Here is a 19959-nt window from a genome sequence, read left to right as displayed (position 1 = left end):
GTCACGATAGGGCACTCGGCACATTTTCTGGTTGAACTTTACTAGGTGTTTTTTTCTTTATTGCGACAGCATTTTTGTCGTTTTCGGGGTCGCCATGATGTTCCATATAAAATCCAAGGGCGATAACATCGCGGCTGAGCGCCGTATGCCGTAGTTACGAGCGTGCGAGAAGAAGCCGTGAAGAATGGTGACTTGAAGCGGCGGCGTCTCCTCGTGCTCGCAAGGGTGGAAGGAGGGTAAGGTGCGCGCCGTCTTCCCCCCGCGCGCAAGGAGAAGCGGGGACACATGCGCGTGCTAGGAGTGGGGGGTAGATTAGTACGCATCTGCTTTTATACTCCTGCTGCAGTGGCTGAGCTAGGCTGTACGCGATCCTGGAGGCAATCTGCGCTGAGTTTGAAGCCTAGAAGACCTGAGATAGCTGACGGCTTCGTGTGCGCTGTGTTCACGAGCGCATAGTTCGCGTGGAAGCGACAGGAGGCACGAAGGGGAATTCGCTCGCCGCTGCTGCCGCTCCACGCCAGCGTTCTGACAGCGGGTGTACGCGGTCATCGAGGTAGTTGTGTTCGTGTTTGCCTGAGCGTGCGTGGCGAAGTGCTTCTTAATTTCGTTAGTAGCTGAATCTCTACAGCAGTTTTTGCAGCTGATAAAATGATTAACCTTACTTCATGTAGTTGTCTAATAATTTGCTCTCACAACCAAGGCTTCGCCTGTCCGGCGAAACTGGGACTTTATTATAAGTATCCCAAATTTAAAGAAAGTTGCTTGTAAAAGATAGCACAATTCTACCCCTCAAGCCAAATTACTCGATGAGGTGACCATTACTTCTGCGAGAGATGAAAATGCCTAATTAAATACTTAACACAATTATACTGATCTTTTTATTGAATTAAACCACGGCAGGTATTGCAATTTATGAAATGTTGCCGGTGAGTTAGCAAGGCGTATCCACTTCCATCGAACGACTTGATGACCCAGTTAATTTTGGGCTTCAATTCGTTAAGCAGTGTTTTTTTTAAAAAGAAGGAAGTGGAACAGTGCATTTGTACCACAACTTGCAACTGCGCATATCTCGAAACCATTTTCATTCTCGGAGTTCGTTCGAAGTGGATATGCACTGCGAACTCACGAGCTACAACTCGTAGATTGAAATATGTGCAATAAAGTAATTATTTAAACAGTTAATTGGGGGAATTATGATAATTATTAAAATAATAATTTCAATTTCTTGTAGAAGTAATGGCCACCTCATCGAGTAATAAGGATTAGAATTTTCCTATTTGCCACAGGTAATTTTTTTAAAAAGATGGTGCAGCTAAATAAATACCACCCTATTTATTACATAAAGAAAGTCACCTGGCACGAGTCCTGGCGTCCATTGCCGTCGCCTGCGCACAGGTAAACAGAGGAGATGGGCACCTCTTTCTGGAAGGCCTTCTTGCATGTGTCCTCGTCCCATATCTTGATCTGTGCCTCCTTCAGAACGTCGCTGGACTCCCCGTCTGCGCAAGTAATTTATCGAAACGTTCATTTTACCTTCTGCGGCTTTCAATAGAGGTATATTGAGGAAAAACGAACAGACCTCAGCTTCATTCTTGCGGAAGTGGTGTAATGATGAAGCAAGCCTACGTGCCCCGTCAAAGACTAGTTTTCGAGGAGCAAAATATAGTAGTTATAATGCAGGAGCGCTTGGCTTTGCACACCACTTCTGCCGACGTGGCGAAAATACTCGCGATAGTTCACAAGTGTTTCTATCACCGGCACAATGTAGTAGCACAACTCCACCGAAAAGAAATAATCAATGAATGTTATACATGCCCAAATGATGTTAAAATAGTGTACATTTAGCGACATTATGGTCTGACAGAAACTTAAAAAATACCATGCGAATGTTAGGACTGTTTGTATAAAAGTAAGAAATCTAATATGCGATTCCAAAAAAAAAGCCGCAAAATAGGGAAAGGAGGCAACATCATGTTGACAAGCTCGACGTGTTACCTTATTCAATAAAATATATATGTTATTGTCGACTGGTCCGTGCGGGACTATTGGTGCTTTCCTGTTCGTTACACATTCTAGTTATCAGTCCTGAATTCTATTCCTGCTCTAGTAACACCGTCCATTCGCTTGTAATGGATGCACATTAGAATGACCAATCCTCAGGAAGAACAGTTTTGTCCAACTTGCACGCACGCGACAATTCTATAAAATCAATGCGCTCAATCGGAGTTGTTTCTCAATCAAATGGTAGTTTTTATCATGCCTGCAAGCCTGCTTTCTCACATTGATTCGAAGCCTATGCACGGATACAACTTTCTATGGTGCCACAGTGCCACGGTGTTCATGAGCTGTCACTAAAGCTAAATAAAAGGCGACAACTCATTGCTTATACTGGTAACGGTTGCCTTGTCGAAACATTGCTCGCAACGAATTTCGCCATACCAAAGGACAGCTATGCTAGAATTGTTCGCCTAAATTGAAGGCTGCAGGGAAACAAACTGCAATAGTTAATATCAGAATGGCAGAGAGGTTAGAAAAGCGGGGGTAAGGTTAACCTGCTTTCACATGATTTGCTACCCAACGATAGGGAAGGGTGAACAATAGGAAAAAAGAAAATAATGAGACATGATGCCCACTCACGCACAGCACCTTTCACTGGAGAAGAGAGTAGAGAGAATTTATTATAGGAAATGAATAGATATCGGTTTCAGCTAGCATGATCTGACCTGCTGCTTCGCACAGTCAGGAGGAAAGGGGACAAAACGTTCACTCGACAATCAAATATGGTGCCACAGTCCAGTCGTCTTTTAGAAGGGTGGCAGGCTAGTAGTAACTAGCGTCGAGCCAAGACCGAGGTTAGATATCGTTTGCAGCTAAACAAGGAGCTTTATTGTATTTATGCCGGGAATTTTGTGGCTGTACCGAGTAGCGAAAATCTGATTGTTTCCTTAAGTGTACAATCAGTGCGTTCCTATTCACGATTTAGGGTTACTTTTGTTCCGTAAATGCATTCAGTTTGACAAAGATTGGCTGTTTTTGAACACAGGGTCTTTCATATGCTTCGACACACTCATTCACAAAACAACACTTCTGGGAACTCGCATATTTCTAAAGTTTGGTTAACCTAGATTATATTGCATTGTTTTGTGATTCCTAGAATGTAGTTGAAAAAAAAAAGATAAATGACCTTCGATTTATTAATACTTGCAACCAGTTTAAGATCGAAGAGAAGATTGAAAGGCATTAGCGCTTTCCCATTTGCTTCTTGTTAATCAATATTTTTTGCAGTAATTTTTATCATTCATAGCACCTTAACTTATGTATAAGTGAAATGAAGAAGCAGTAGACACGTGCTTCCAACATATCCTGCTGATCCCCGAGCTAAATCCATCTGTGTCAGATCTGTGTCGGAAACCTCCATTGCGCAAATTAGAGTTGTTCGTTTTGGTGGTCAAGTATTTTTATTCCCACCAGCTCTGATGGAAACACAGGCTTCGTCCTCGAGCTCACATAGGAATTTAAAAGCTGGGGTTTATTGTTGTCGGGATGATAGGCTAGAATAGAAGAAAGGCGCACTAATGAGTATACAACCATAATAACGGCTTGCAGATGTTTCTCCTCCGTCGCCTTTCGTACGAACTGTAGGCGCACCTCTGCGATATCCTTATAGCGTGTAGCAACCTTTCGAAGACAACGGAGAATATATTTTCTGGAAAGTTGTCTGAAATTGTCCATGTGGATGTTTTTGGTACGAGAAAACCGGAGTGTCACTGAACATTCCTCACATCGCCTGGAAGCGGTGATGGGGATAGGCGTATAGAGACATAAATAGTTGAGACACGAATGGCGCGTGTTGACCTCCTTGATGAGCACTTTTTTTTCCCTTTTTGCATATTGTTGCCGATGACGGCTGCGAAAGCAACTTACTGAATGCAGTGGTTCCCCATCCGGTGACGAACGCGTGGTATCCGTTGAGGTCCCGAGTCTTGAAGTCGTCACCATACGGCAGGCACACGGGCCTCACAAACTTGTTGAACCTCACGGGACGTTCCATTGTGAGGATGGCTACGTCGTTCTTGAAGGTTCGTGCCACGAAGTCGGCGTGCCGTTCCACCTTGGTCACAGGAACGTCGACGGGACTAACCGCGTCGTCGCTCCTCACAAGGTTGTGGTCGCCCAGGCGCACGGTGAATGAAGATGCCGGCAGGCTGCACGAGAAAGCCACTTCAGGACACAAGCGGCCACACCGTATGAAACATGATAGTCAACGTTCCTCCACATTTGCTCGGTGCATGTGCATTTGGATCCAAGCCACTGTTTCACTGCTGGAGTGTAGGGGTAACGTTAGGTGAATGACTGACCACCTCAGGTGGTCAAAATTATTCCGATTCACCCTGGAATAAGGCGTTGCTCAGAGCCCAGGTGCTTTCTTTTGATGTGAAACCCCGTAAATCATCGTTAACTACTTTGCGTATATGACGTAGCCTGATAGATGTCCCCGTGTTATGCTAATACGAGCAAAGTACGTGCCACAGGAATAAAGGCAGTCTCAGTTAGGTTTCATAGAGAATAATCTGTATACGGCTGATAAAAGGTCTGCAAATTCACATTATTGTTTTCAAATTGAAAAGCAGATCTTTGTGAAAACCATTGCTTTAAATTCACCATGAACGAATAGAAAGCTCAAGCCCACGAAACGTTCACGGATGCCCTCCATTAGCCTTTCCAATAGCGCACGATGGGTGCCTTACAACGTGTGTAGGCGCCTCTAGTAGAGACCATTAGTTTGACAGAATTTGTTTGGCAGCCTACACTGCCAGGTGGGAGGGGTGCTGCCACACAAATTTAAAACTGTGAAGTAACTTCCACGCTTCTCCGCAAAGAATGAGCTTCGTACACGCTAAACGAGCTCGCCAATTTCTCGCTTCTAATGTCTCATGACTACAAAGTTCTACACCCCTGTATCACTAATTAACCCTCCCCCCCCCACCCCCCCCCCCGCGATACCTTTGCGGCTACGGCGTAGCGGTGCTAAGCTCGAGGTCGCGGTTTAGAATTAGACCACGGCTGCTACATTTTGCATGGGGACAAAATGCAAGAACGCTCGTGTACTTAGACTTAGGAGCACGTTAAAGAACCCCAGGTGGTTAAAATTTTCCGGGGTCTCCCACTACCATGTGTCTCGTAACCAGATCGTGGTTTTTGGAAGTAAATTCCCAGAATTTAGTATATAATAAGTATCACTTATTTATCACATCAAGACGTGCGAATAGGGGAAGCTTGCTTACAGGCCTTTCTAGCACGTAAGTTAGGTAGCAAGCTTTCTCGAGCCGGCAGCGTTCAGCAAACGGCTCACGCACACTCCAAATAGAAATAAGAAAAAAGAAAAGAAAGGGACTTTAGGTTGACACCCGCTTTGCTACCTTACATTGCAAGAGGGCAAAGAGAAGGTAAATCTGGGAAAAGAAAAAAAAAGTCACAGTTTTGCCCGAAATACGAATCATCAATTGCGATCGCAAATTAGTAGACAGCTATACGAAGTAAGGATAGTAGTTTTGTTGGCCATAAAAACTTGTAAACGTTCGCTTACTAACTAAATTAGCACCCGCCGTGGTTGCTCAGTGGCTATGGCGTTGGGCTGCTGAGCACGAGGTCGCGGGATCGAATCCCGGCCACGGCGGCCGCATTTCGATGGGGGCGAAATGCGAAAACACCCGTGTGCTTAGATTTAGGTGCACATTAAAGAACCCCAGGTGGTCAAAATTTCCGGAGTCCTCCACTACGGCGTGCCTCATAATCAGAAAGTGGTTTTGGCACGTAAAACCCAAAATATTAATTAATTAACTAAATTAGCAAACATGGTAACACGCACGCATACGCAAACATGAGCACACCTCACTCGATTAGCACGGAAACTCGCTGTCAAAACTCTGGAGCAAGGAAGTGCGGCAGCAGCAGCGAGCGAATCGACCTTCGTGCTGCTTCTCGCTTCAACGCGATCTAAGTGACGAAAACACAGCGCACACGAAGCCATCGTTCCCTCTGGCCCCGTCGCAGATCGCTTTCAAGATAGGGCCCGTACGACCACGCGCGGTTGCGCCATACACAGCAGCCGCCGGAGTAGGATGACCTCCCCGACGCCTTGTGCGCGACGGAACACGGCGCGCTTCCCCCCCTTTTTCCTCCTTTGCGCGTGAGATTGAACCATCGTCGGCTCACCGCCGGACGCTTTTACTCGCAGACACAGCACATGGCGCTTGGTAACGATGTGATTCATGGATTTTATACGGAACATCACGGCGGCCGCGACGACGATGACAACAGAAATATGCCTGGAGTGTCCATGTAATTTCAATCGCAATAAAACACAGGTTGAATGCGTATGCACATTTTTGAGTGGTCGCCAAACGTTTAGAGAACATATTCAAAAACACGTTGCCTGTACGTTGTGCTAAGGTGGCTACGTTATTTTCGCTTTATCGTTCTGGTATGGTATCGAAAAATGTGAGATGTGCCGCAGAACCTAATGTGGACCGGTGTGCTGACGCCCAGTGTACCGTCGGCAAAACCATGGCAGGTATACGTACTTCGTCGCTCGATGTCCCACGACGACGCAGTGTGCCGCAGTCACCACGTGCCTGTCCGTAACCAACGCGCCTCCACATGCAGCGCTCTTCACGCCACCACTGTTGATGTAGATAGCCGCCTGCAATTGACAACCTGGCATTGAGGTCTCTGGGCAGAATCGTCGGACAATATAATGCCCAGTGTTCGCTGGGCGCTAGATTCTATCAGACGACGCGGTTAACTTTGGGCGTTCGTGACGTGTACGCTGTGCGCCTTATAACGCGATGATGACGAAAAAAAAAAAGGAATATACCACCCGCTTCCAAGGACTTCGAGCTGCCACCTGAGGTCACCACAACCAAAACTGCCGGACCATTCTTTTTCAATAAAGTTTACTTTTCTTTTTCTTGTTCTTCTTGATGTATAATAAAGAAAAAGTAAAGAAGAAATTGGTCGTCTAGCCTCGTTGTGCTTACAGGGGGTGAGTGCGTCTTCTCATGCGTCAAACATGTTTTGAGGGCCGTGTTAAGCACGCTTAAACGAAGAAAAAAAAAACCAGCAGTTGTCGCTTGACTTGACCCGCGGAGCTTTTCGTGCGAGTGCACCCTCACGTTCACGTCTTTTGAAGGGGCATGCTGGGTATAATGAAGGCTTATTGCAGGTGAACTAACAAACCTGCTTTAATGACCACTTCGTTGGCGTTATAGAAGTGCCCGTAATATGAAAGCGCAATGCAAAATTAACGGTGATGTAATGAAAAGGAGTGCTGCAACGATGCGCACCAAACGCAGAATCAAGAACGACATCAAACACTGGTCTGCGCTGGAACCCAAATTTGTCATTGGATGCTGTAGAGAGCGGGGTGGATCTAAGAATAACAAACGGGGATAGCCGATATTCTACTGACATTAAAAGAAAACGAAAGTAGAGCTGGGCGGGTCATGTAATGTGCAGGGTAGACAACCACTGGACCATTAGGGTTACAGAATCGGTGCCAAGAGAAGGGAAGCGCTGTCGAAGACGGCAGAAAACTACGTGGGTGATGAAATGAGAAAATTTGCAGGCGCAAGTTGGAATCAGCTAGTACAAAGGAGATCACGTCCTGTAGTGGACGTGAAACTAAGCTGATCATGATGGTGAGGACTTTACAGCGGGATGCGCCGCTATTTGAGGACAAAGATGGCAAAAGAAGAAAGAGCTCAACATGCCCCTGTGCAGAGAGTTCATGGAGCAATCGACTTACCATCCAAGGCCATGCACCGGGTTCTGACTCGCGGCCTCCAACGATGCGGCTCACGCTCACATTAGTCTGGCCGCATCCTGCGCAAGATAATACGCATACGGGGCAAAATTAGGAATCATGAACAAGTGTGGCGTATACATCGAAAAATCGCAACTTGTTACTGCTACAGACAACAAATGGCAAGTGGCGGAAAGGTGTGTACACTCAATGTTATGTGTTGCTGTGTGCTCACCTGCTTCTGAACTTCGAAAAAAAGAAACTTCACATAGGACTGACCTCTTCGGACAACATAAAGTTTTGCTTAGACCATTTCAGGAAGCCTATGCAAACTGCAACTCTTGAGTCTAAACAAGCAGCCCACCGCACTTTAAGCCTATAGGTGGCCGCTGTTGGAAGTTACCGTTGTTCATGCTCTTCTTGTTCAAAAAGTATAGGATGGTAACCGACGGTCACTTAGGCAGTTGTTCAAAAAACATGGTGTCTGCATGCATAATGGGACAGTGAGCCCTTCAGTCGCCTCAACTGCTGCTTCGGGAGAGGCTCGCTCTTCGGGCATTGAAACATCAAAAGTAGGTCACAATGAGTTAAACACAAGCGTTGCTTACCAGCAGGCAGGAAGCGCGGGTAGTTGGCAATCCTGGGTCCTTCAACTAGATCGGAGTTATCCCGGTTTGGTGGGCCTTGGGTTGGTGGCTGCCTGGTCGGAGGACGGGTAGGAGGCCGTGTCGGAGGCCGCGTCGGAGGCCTGGTTGGAGGCCGGGTTGGAGGCCGGGTTTGAGGCCGAGTTGGAGGCCGAGTCGGAGGCCTCTGCTGTCCACCGCTCGGGCAACAGAGCAGAGGCACATTGCGCGAAAATCCGCAGATGTAGCGCCGCAGGAAGTTGTAGTCCCGAACTGATTGCAGCGCCGTACATCTGGCAAGCTCGAGGCAGCTGCCTGGCTCGTTGAGAGGCGTGCGGCAGTCGTCCTCGTCGGGAAACTCAAAGGAGAACGCTGTGCAAGACATAATTTCAGCACACATAAATCTGGTGAGTTGCAAAGGGCTTGTGGAAAGGACGCAGGCTTTGATGGCCTGAATGGCAGAAACTTTGACCAAAACGTACGGTGAAGCCTTTCTGTGTATGGTGAAGACGTTGAGAATGAAAACAGAGTGGTGCTAAGTTTGTTTTCATACTTTGCAACTTTAGCGCACCAGAACGACCACATCAGCTTCGAGTACGTAGTAAATTAATGTGGAGAAAAAAATTCTGTATGGGTTTAACAAAGGATGTACACGCACATACCGCCTTGCGCCTTCACCAGGCCGCTGAAGGAGACCGCTACCAGAGTGAAAAGCGCTAGCAGGACTCCTGTTGGACCCATGTTGTGCTCTCCAAGGACGCTGCTCGTGTTTCTTATGGTTTGGCCTCGAAGGCGCTGGTCAGTTATGAGGTTGGATTCTTGGTGTCTTTGTTACGCCCTGCGCGAAAGAAAAACGCAGCTGAGACAAAGAGCAGGAGATGTTGCAATTTGACAATAGCGCAGATAAGGCGACATTTGAGGTCCATTCTTTGTATTAACAGACGGTCAAATGTTCCACCGAATACCACAAACTTAGCGCGCAAAAAGCACTCTGATGCTGAGTTCGCGTCGTATAGAATCTGTTTATTTATTTTTCTACTCGGCAGACAGGTAAACACCAAGCATGTCTTTGGTGCCTATCTCTATAGCCCACTGAAACGGATGGTCGCAGACTCGCAGCTGCCCTACAACGTCTTGGTGATTGACTGATATCGTTGCAGCTGCTTTCGGAAGGCTGGACTTATGTCTGGGTGACGAGACGCACGCATACTATTTCATGGGCTCCTCGATTGCAAGATTTCGACGCACGTCCTGCGAAAGCTAAAGCCCCGTATTAGTCTCGCCGTGCTGGGAATTCTTTCCCCTTACTTAATGGATCGATTATACGCCTCCTTGGGAACACAAATATATTTCGTACATCTATTTTCATCTGTGAAATCAGGCACCTCCTTAGCTGCGTAACGATTTCGCAACTTCGAGATGTGAAAGTGCAGGTTAATTTCCCGTGGCAAAAACTAGAACTGATTTTTTTCTTTTGGCTGCATCGCTTTTAGTATACCTGCTTATTGCTTTCTTCCTGTTCTTGGTTACTTCCTGCGTCTTAGCATTGCCTCCGATTAGTTCCACTGTAGCTGTCGCATGCAGTAAAGGTGCTGCATTCCTGTATCCGCTGCAAGTACGTAAAATGGAGTGGCCGGCATGCAGGGGCTGGCTTCTAAACTGGCACGCGATATTCCCATTAAGCATTCGATGCCATTCCTGTTTCCGCCTTGGTACGCTGTGTGTACAATCAATCATTATGCCCGAGTAAGACAGGTCACGAATTATTTTTACTCTTTTTTTTTGCGATCATCCTTGAATATGAGAAGTAGCATATCGGGGGCCTATAGCATCCTGCTGCCTTGATGACATGAGTCAAATCAGCATCCTACTCTCTATGTACGTCTAGTAGAATTAAGTGAGTTAGCGAGCATTCATCATCCGAATGTGTTAGTAAAGAATTACATGAGTGCCTTTTTTTTTCGGTATTCACAGTGCCACATAGTGAGTGCGTGACACTTTGTAGTACTCTCCAGCAGCGAGTGATCGGTAGTTATGCAGCAGCAGCGACCATTAAATGGTCTGTGGAAGTCCTAGACGCACTCCTGATGCAGAACACAGCATATCGTCACAGATGTGCGTAACTTGTTTATGGCTTCTTGCTTGCTTTTTTTTACGAACTGGCCAAAGCCATATGAGAGAGAGAGGGAGACAGAGAGATGGCAAAGATTAATGAAAACTCAAGATGTCGGCTTACTATATGCAAATCTTGCTGCTTTAGGCGAGGATCTTGAGCTGGTACAGAGCAGGAGAATATTAAAGGGCCCCTCACCAGGCCCCATAACAAATTTTGGTTATAGACTGAGAGAGAGAGAGAGAGGGAAGAAAGGGGAAAGGCAGGGAGGTTAACCAGATGGGAAGGTCGGGTTTGCTACCCTACGCTGGGGAGAGAGGGGAGTAGGTAAAGTGGTAGCAAAGTAAAGATAAAGAAAGGCTGACGTTGTTACGTGTCCTCTAGGAAATTGGCCCATTAATAGCCGCGATAGAAATATTTCAGCTCCGCGAACCCATGATTTCAGGAGGCGAGCTCCACTGCATAGCGAGACAGTTTCTCCGCTCTCCCCGTATAGCCTACGCAAGCGAAGTTTCTTCCCTGCGTTCTCCCATAGCGGACCTCGACGATCGCGTTCGCATACGTCACGGGCCCCGACTTCATTTTTTTTTATGCGAAGCATATTACGAGGGCTCAACCCAGCTCCTCAGGCGCGGCGGTGACCATGAAATCACGTGACACCGTGACGTCACGACAGAGGAGAAGTGGCTTTGGCTCAACTCTTGCAAGACGGGCTGGGTGGGAATCGAACCAGGGTCTCCGGAGTGTGGGACGGAGACGCTACCACTGAGCCACGAGTACAACGCTTCAAAGCGGTACAAAAGCGCCTCTAGTGAATGCGGTGTTGCCTTAGAAACGCGCTGTTTCTAAGGCGTGCGTCTCTTGCTCAGGCGCACATTTCGTTGCCGCGCCGAACGCTGCTTTGCTCGACGCTCACCGCGTCCAATGCGGGGCGCGTAGTCGCTGCCCTGTAGCCCATTGTCTTACACCCCTTGGCGGGTCGACGGGAACGCTGTCGCGTTCCACTCTTGAAGGCGAAGAAGTAATGCATGAGTTGTTTCTTCGTCTAGCCGAACCAAATATAGCCAAGCAACAGCAGTTCACCAGGCTAAACAGTGGTTCAACAACTAAAATAAAGGCTAGTATGCTTCGCATCCTGGGCTTAACCTTACCTAAGCCACAGCCATTTTTCTCCTTGCTTTCTTTTTCTTCTTTCTTTTCTCTTTTTCTTTTTTTGCGGTGCTGCGCATAAGTTGTTCTCATTGTCTAGTTTCGCGCAGCGCACGATATTGTGCGCTGTGCACAAGGACACATGACTAACGGTATAATTCAGTGCTACACGAATGCCGGGGCAGAACAAGCGGTTTGCAGAGCATGATCACGCGCTGGAACACGGTAGAAAATGGCGTAGTTTCTGTATATGCGCACGTGACTGCACGACAGTGGGAACGAGCAGACGAAACGGAAGTACATCTCTCTTGCTTCGGTGCGAAGTAAAGCAAAAATCACGCAGGCATTCCGTTTGTGTGTTTTCTTATTTCTCTAAACTTCCATTCGTCACTTCAAGCAACAGATCACACAAATAACAGATGGTGCTTTGAATAATTCTCGAAGTCACGTGTCACTACGTGCGACGTCACACTGCGGAGCCGAGTACGTAGGCGCAGGGACGCGAGTACGTCACCGTCCGGCTCATCACCGTCACGTAGGCGCAGGGACGCGAGTACGTCACCGTCGGCGCAGCGGCCGCGAGGAGAAGGGAAAACGGCGTTCGGATTGAAATTTCAGACCTTTCCGCGGCGCGTAGCGATGTAATTCTTTCCAAACACGATCGTGAGCGCGCATTGTATGCTCTGCGCTTGTCAGCTCAAAATGGCCAGACCTGATGAGGGGCGCTTTAAGAAAAGCCAAAAATAATAAGGAGGCGTAAGCATAAATTAAGCCCAGACAACCTAAAAAATTTGAATATGTTTATAAGTCCTGATTGGCGAAGGTATAACAGCGGCGTCCGCATCGCTCAGATCGCGTCCCCAGTTCTGTCTCAGGGCCCTATAAAATCAGCATTATGTATTTGTCATCTGGTATCAAGTCAAGTCCTCGTTGCTAACCGCTCTGGCAGTGCCTATAAGGTTCACCGCCCTAGTTCCGACAGCGTGAAATAGTTACAGAAGGCCAAACACAATGCTGTTTAGAGCCTAGCGCCGGAGATGCAGCAAGTAACAAACTTTACGGCAACCACGAAACACTGCGCAAGCCATAGTTTGAGCCACGGGGCGCCGCGCTGGAGGAGAGAACGTCGCGTGTGCGCGTTCTAAGCTTGGGATCGAACACGTAGACGCCGGGAACCCCGGCCTCGCGGGCCCTGGGTAAGCATTACCCCGGCGCGCTGTGGCTCCGCTCGCCTCCATCAACAAACGCTCGTCTGGGACGCGCGCTGAGAAAGGGTTGGCGGCGCGACGGTATAGTGGTGTGGCGGTGCGAGGCGAGGGTAAACAGGCTTGCCGAGTCTCAAGCTGACCTCAGCCAGCGGCGCGTGCTGATGTCAGAAGAAAAAACACATCCCTTCCCTCACCCCCCCCCCCCCCTACCCCCTCTCAGCGCTCTTCGAGTAGACGCTCGAGCACAACGTCAGCTGGCGGACAGGACCGGTTTTCCGGCTGACGAGTGCGCCGTTGGCCTGGCGCCAAGCGAGCCACCCGCCGCAGACCACGGTGCAAGGCATGGGGCAGCACGGCATTGCGTGGAAAAAGCGGCTCCGCGTAACAGCCACATTTCGGCAGCAGGGCGTGAAAGAGCGAACAATGCGCCTTGCGGCGTGTCTGCGCCCCCGCCCCGGTACATTGCTGCAGTGGCTGCGTGGATGCACGCGCCTCGCGGCATGATCGACCTATCAACGCCGGTGCCGTGTCCTCCGAGAAAAACAGAAAGGCGCCTGTTTGCGTGCTGGACTTCAAACTATGCGAGGCGTTTTATCAAATTACTGTTCACTTCGGAGAACAGTTGTAGACAAAGAGGATTTTTCAATTGCGAAGCACCCGGCGACAGCCCTTCTTTTCTTTTTGGAAATATTACCCTGCTCCACACAATAGTTATCCGCACTTCAATTTTGACAGTGCCCAACGCATTGTCCTTTGCGCTATGCCATCGCACTCTTGTTATTAAACAATCGTGTCCACGCTATATTGGTTGCCGCTGTGCTGGATCAAAATTTTTCTTTTCCTTCGGTTTTTCAGCCTCACCTGCTTTGACTGGAACTGTCATTTATGACAGTTCCAGTCAGACCTCGTCAGACCAGTCAGACCAGTCAGACTGACAGACCTCGTCCCCCCTCGACAGATTTTGCTGCCCGCTTCAGTAATCTTTCTTTGTGTCCGTACGCGTCAACCCTTCCTTTCATCATCGCTTGCACGATTTTCTCATGGTATTGAAAACGTCAGCAATATGTCGCAGGCATCTCCACAAGGTCAAATTCTTTACGAAGGAACAGATGTTGTGCGGTCATGTGAATTATTACAGCTATTAAGCACTTAGTTACCAATCGCATTTGCATAACAATAAAAATTGGCACAGAAACACATATGTAACACTAATCACATTACTTGTTTAAATTACGCCACTCTTTCCTGCTGACCCTTGAGAACAATCTAAGCTACTTGGCAACACTCCAAGGATGGCTGTTTCTTTGGTTGCGAACAATGCTCATCGCGTTCACAATAAAGCGTGGATTTGCGAGAGCAAGGGTTCTGAAGGTCGCGAACACTATACCAAACTATTAGCGGCGCAAGCACATATTGGTCAATGCCAGGACAATAAATGAACCATCGTTTGTCTTACAGGATACAGCATATGACACGAGGTATACCGCGATATTACTCTCCTGCTTACGTAATCACTGTGTTGCAGCATTGTTTGATGAGGTAGCTCCGTCTGAGCATGACAATTTCTCTGTGTCAGAGAGAACGTACAGGGCTTGCCTGATTTAGAAGTGACACATGAAATTCTTTTTTGTGTCGATGCTATTTCTGTCAGTATTCATCTGAATCATAGCCGTCTGCCTCTGTGTACTTTGACAGCAACCAGTTTATGCATCACTCATGAAAATCGCTATTCAAGCAACGACCTAGCATTTTTCGGGACGCCTTGATACGCTTTTAATGTTTTAGTTTCCCAGAAGGTATGCCATCCTCTGGATTTACTTAGTTCATTTTCAGAACAGCGTGAACGAATAGGACGGGAATTAGCTAGCAGTAATGCGTTTTGAATGATAAGGAGCCTCGACAAACGAAACTACGAGGTAAAAAAGCGCCAGCAAGGTTTGCTTCGCAATTTATGTGAAAATCACTTCACCATCGCTGCCGCCTTGTTTACGAGGTATCAACACTTCTTGAGATCTGCGTGGTAAATTTGCTAACGGCAGTCAAATAGTAAATAGGCAAAACACGCATTGCGGTTGAGCAGAACCTACTGCAGTGGCAACGTCATATGTCGTGCCCTCTTGCGGCGGTAACAAATAATTTATAATAGTGGGATATCATCAAAAGCGAATGGAATACGTGTCACCACTATTCTGACGTGCTAATGTGACCGATCGTCTAACGTGTACTTTCATGCATGGCGACCGTAAAGCCGCATCGGGTAACTTAACCCTGTCACTAATGCATACCATGACGCATCCACGTGGATACTTCTGAATATAGTGTGTTAATTTGCCTGAGCCTTAGGCTTCCGATCAGCTGTGGCACGCGCCAGGCTTTCAGTGAACCGCATGCCGGCATATTTAGGGTGAATGTTAGAGGCCCAATCTGTCTATTTTTCTTCTTTCTCACAGAGAATAAATAAATATACTTGCTGCCTTTTAGACGAAGCAAAATGTCAATGAATATCTGCAGGCTGTTTTATATCAATTATCCGTTAAGGAACAACAACCTGTTCCCTTCGAGCTTCTGCCTTTGCAAGCATGTTTGCGTAGCCTTGTCGTCTTTCACTCGTGTCACTCAGTCAGGTATAACGGGGCAACGATGCTGTACGATTGCGATGTTTATCTCACTTATTCGTCCTTGTGAGCCAACAAACAAACAAGAATAGAACTTTACAGAATCATTACGCCAGGATGTGGGGCATCATCGGGACTATACCTTGTCTGAGACGCGTGTAGCACGTCTTTGAATCCCGGTATTCCCCCGAGCTACGGATAAGGCGGAAGCGACGGCATCGTGCAAGCAAGAGAGATCATTACAGCGTCCCATTTTCATCCACAGCATAATGTTCTTGCTCATAAAAGTTGAAACAACAGTGACATTACCAAAAGAACCACGAAGCAAGCTTTCTCGGGATTTTCCCCGGATCGAGGCAATATCATTTCTCTCCGCAAGGACCATCGCGCGAGAAAACGAAAGCGAAACGCTCTGCCGATTGCGACGAGCGCGTGTGTCACCGGCGTAGGCGTACAGGATAAATTGAAGTGGGTCGACGAGACGGCGTGCACCACCCCTCCAGGACGAGGTCGAGCAGTGCCTCGTTGGCGAAAGTGAATGTCTATTGCATGACTTGTACGGCACGCAGATGTGCTGGGTCCTATGTGCACGTACCTGGCTTGTTTCGCGAGACGTCACGCTTTTTTATTGACGAGCACTCATTCGCTTCCCGGAAGAAAAAAAAGAAGGTGTTAAATAACCTTGCGTTCCCCTACGACACGCAGGTACCCGGCTGCGATCGCTCCTCGGAGCATTGTTTTCGCTAGGGGATTGGAATAGCTGAACTCGACTTTGTATCCTGCTTCTTGAGCTTTTGGAGAAGCGGGACATTGCCGAAATCAGGGTGCCGTAAATCTCTTGGGTTTGCATTGTGATTTAGGCAGCGCTAATGACGGAGATACGTGGCATAAATAACTGCCAGAAGCTATTACACTGATATCACAATTAGCGAAGAAAAAAACGAAATCGCACCAACTATGCCTGCATTGAGATTAAAAAAAAAAAAGACGACTGGTACGGGGAAAGAGTTCAACATGCGAGGAGAGCAGTTCAACTGGACGAGACCTGGTAGGGACCGGAGCCGGCGTCTCTCTGACCAACGCCTCCTAGGGTGTGTTGCTCTGACGCGTACACGTCTTGGCAGTATGCGATGGCGGCCGCGACTGAAGCGTCATAACGACGACAGTCCCCTAATTGCTTGAGGGTCATGATTAGGCTATACTATCTGGACGCTTTACTTGTCTAGCGAGGCTCGCAATCCGCGGCCAAGGTAAGCTCATTTCGGTCACGCCCTGCGCCGGGACGCCTTTCTGAAACAGAGTTGTTTCTCCACCCGACTATGAAGACATCCATTTTCCTTAGCACCGGCCAGCTATAGGAGTCGTTAGTAGTTGTGCAACGAAAGTGACTGACAAAGAACGGCTAAGCTGACAGCTGAAACGTAGACCTTTCCCGCAGAATCATAAAATATGTTACGCCTACAGATGTGTCGCATCTGAAGACACGTAGCTGCACAGTTCTCAGCGTAGGGTGTGTCACCGTTCGTCCTGGCTAAGAGCACCCCTGGTGCGTCACGCTCACCTCTTGCATAAACTCTCGAAGTTCCGAGAACCAATGTCATTCATCTCTGGCTTTGTCGTACGTGTATGGTGCACAGGGCGTCACTGTAAGCCTGCTTGCAGTAGTGCATATCGTTGCCACGTTAGCTACAATGTTTTCAAGGTGAAACGTCGGTCAACGCAACGAAACTCCTTTCCACGCATCAAGGACAAGTGTCCTCCACGAAATGCAGAAAGAGCAGTTGCAACTTGCTTCACGTTGAAGTGCCAAGCTCCGTAAAGACTTCGATCGTGACTTTGCAGCGCGAGGACATATTTCCATTTGCAGAGCCGGCTTATTGCTGTTTTTTATGAACACGCACGTGTGACGTAGCATGTGTTCCTCGGATTATGACATGCGTAGTGCAACATGAGTCATTTGTGTGACTCCCGGACATATTTCATGCTACTAAACTTGTAGCTTAAGTACGTACACCATTTACAAAGCTCAACATTATCGTGGTGTATCTCTTCAGCTAGGTATGACGCGGGACACAAGTCGTATTACTTCACACGCGACGTGGTACAGTGCAGTGGAAGGTTACCATTATCATTGAGAAGGAAGGTGTATAATCGGTGCATTTTACTGGTGCTGACATACGGGGCAGAGACTTGGAGACTGGCAAAGAAGCTTGAGAAGAAGTTAAGGACCGCGCAAAGAGCGATGAAACGAAAAATGCTAGACATAGCGTTAAGAGGCAGAAAGAGAACGGTTTGGATCAGAGAGCAAATGGGTATAGCCGATATTCTAATTGGCATTAAGAGAAAAAAATGCAGCTGGCAGCTCATGTAATGCGCCGGTTAGATAACCGTTGGACCATTAGGGCTACAGAGTGGGTACCAAGAGAAGGGAAGAGCAGTCGAGGATGGCAGAAGACTACGTGGGGAGATGAAATTAGGAAGTTCGCGGGCGCTAGTTGGAATCGCTTGGCGCAGGACAGGAGTAATTGGTGATCGCAAGGAGAGGCCTTCGTCCTGCAGTGCACATAAAATGGCTGATGATGATGATGATGATGATGATGATGATGATGATGATGATGATGATGATGATGACTGAATACAAGGTGACAAGGCGTCTCAAGTCAATCTTTACGTACACGTTCAAGTAGCCGTTCCAGGTTTGTACAAGGGCATGGCAACCCAGGAACGTACAAGGACACGGAGGCATCCCTGTTCTCATGCGTCTGCGTATGCAGCTGAAATTCCTTTTTCTTGGGCATATGTCTTTAAGTGACATGTGTGCGCAACGCTGCCCGAATTTCGCGCGTGTGTGGGGGCGCTGCACGTGCCCTTCCTGCGCGTGCGCGCATTCTTTTTCATTCTCAAGTGAATCTCTTGCGAGCAGTTTTAGAGGGGAAGCGGCATGACAAACTCCAGAATGCCAAATTCAGATTTCTATGTACACTTCCGTGTTATATAACTAAAGTGTACTGATAGTTCTTCATCCTCTAGGTACATTAGCTGAATATATATAAAAAGAAGGCTCAGCATCGATTTCAGGATATTGCGTCTGTTTTTGTTTAGCTACCATGTTTTTTAGCTGCGGGCGATTCCTCCAGCGCGCACCAACTGAAAGCAGTCATGCGCGGAAGTGTAACGCGATCTATCTTAATTGGTAATCGAGCTGCGGTCAGTGCGGCCTCTAGAGGGTACAACGTGCCGCTCTTCGCAGTTGGAAATGGGGTAATTGCCCTATGTGTGCTGCCTGTGGTCGACGCTCGCAGCTCGTTAATCAGCTCTGACACGCAGCTGCGGTCACGCCGCCTGCGCGGCTGACGATGAACTAAGTAAGTAAAGTAAAATAAAAAGGATTCGCTAAAGCCATCGAGCTTTACGAAGCGTTGGCAGCGTTTTTACTAAGCCTACAATACTGACAAATCATAGCAACTTCGTTAGGCACCTGCATTAGCATATCGTTAGCACGTTTGCTGGCATTCCGCGTGCACCAAGGTTCTGCGTGTTCACAGAATTCTTTTTTTTTAAACGTGCGATCTTTGAGACTTTCGCAATCATTACCGTTGCGTTATTTCTTTTCCCTGCTCACTCTTGATTGCCAAGGCGTTTCCGCTGCTGTGTAGCCCAAGCTTTATTCGAGAAATAACGATCATTTTAACGTATGTTCTTCGCATTATCCAGTCGTCACATATTTTGCATTTTGTCTCAAACATTGCGAAACCCTTTCAAATTAAATGCTGATGAATGAGCGCCGTGAAATTGTGACCTGCCGCTGTTGTCGTTGCTTTCTCAAGTGAAAACAAGGGGACATATGCCACACATGTAATATATTTTTTTTTTCAGCGCTGTCATTGTTTCCACAGAGACTGTGGTTCTGCTCCGTCACAATGGCAAGCGCAGCATAAAATATATTGTTATCATGCGCTTTCATGCAGAAGAGGCATCTATGGTTTTACTTTGGGAGGCGCTTGCAGTCCGAGCTTTGCCACTAAGTGTGCAATGTCTACAGAGGCCAGCGCTGGGCACTGACATGTACTTTGAGGCGATCATTTATGCCATATGTAGCGTGAGAATGGCGCTTTCACCAAAAGCTTTGTGATGAGGAGGCCGTCAGTACTTGCATATATGCGTTTTTGACATGACGTGCAATCGGAGAACTGGTGGTCCATATGTCTTTACGTCAGTTAACCGCAATAATTACTGGCTTCCGGTTCGCTGGCACGTGATAGTTTGCTTGCAAAGGACACGTTGGCGTCATGCATCTGAATGATTCTCACAAATCCCTCAGATAGCAATTCACGTTTCAGTATCAAAGAAGATTTAGAAGGAAGAATAAACAAAGAGCTACACGTAACAGTAACCTAATCAAGCCTTTTAAATTAGTCGATCCGAAGATGTCTTCCTGTCCTGAAAC

The 19959-nt window shown here is 47.6% G+C and overlaps 1 protein-coding gene across 1 annotated transcript in view; it reads right to left on the bottom strand.

Annotated features, from left to right (window-relative positions):
- Window positions 1–19959, bottom strand: part of LOC135899507 (transmembrane protease serine 9-like) — an 82978-nt gene that overhangs the window by 57665 nt on the left and 5354 nt on the right. Inside the window, exons 2-7 of the mRNA XM_065428781.2 lie at window positions 9090–9265; window positions 8413–8799; window positions 7808–7884; window positions 6585–6703; window positions 3925–4205; window positions 1354–1499 (exon numbers count right to left, since the gene is read on the bottom strand). Of these exons, the coding sequence (XP_065284853.1) occupies window positions 1354–1499; window positions 3925–4205; window positions 6585–6703; window positions 7808–7884; window positions 8413–8799; window positions 9090–9168 (1089 nt within the window). The 5' untranslated portion in view covers window positions 9169–9265. The remainder of the gene's footprint in view (window positions 1–1353; window positions 1500–3924; window positions 4206–6584; window positions 6704–7807; window positions 7885–8412; window positions 8800–9089; window positions 9266–19959) is intronic.

Source organism: Dermacentor albipictus, chromosome 4 (assembly GCF_038994185.2).
Source record: "Dermacentor albipictus isolate Rhodes 1998 colony chromosome 4, USDA_Dalb.pri_finalv2, whole genome shotgun sequence".
Lineage (NCBI taxonomy): Eukaryota > Metazoa > Arthropoda > Arachnida > Ixodida > Ixodidae > Dermacentor > Dermacentor albipictus.
This window is presented reverse-complemented; position numbering and strand designations above follow the sequence as displayed.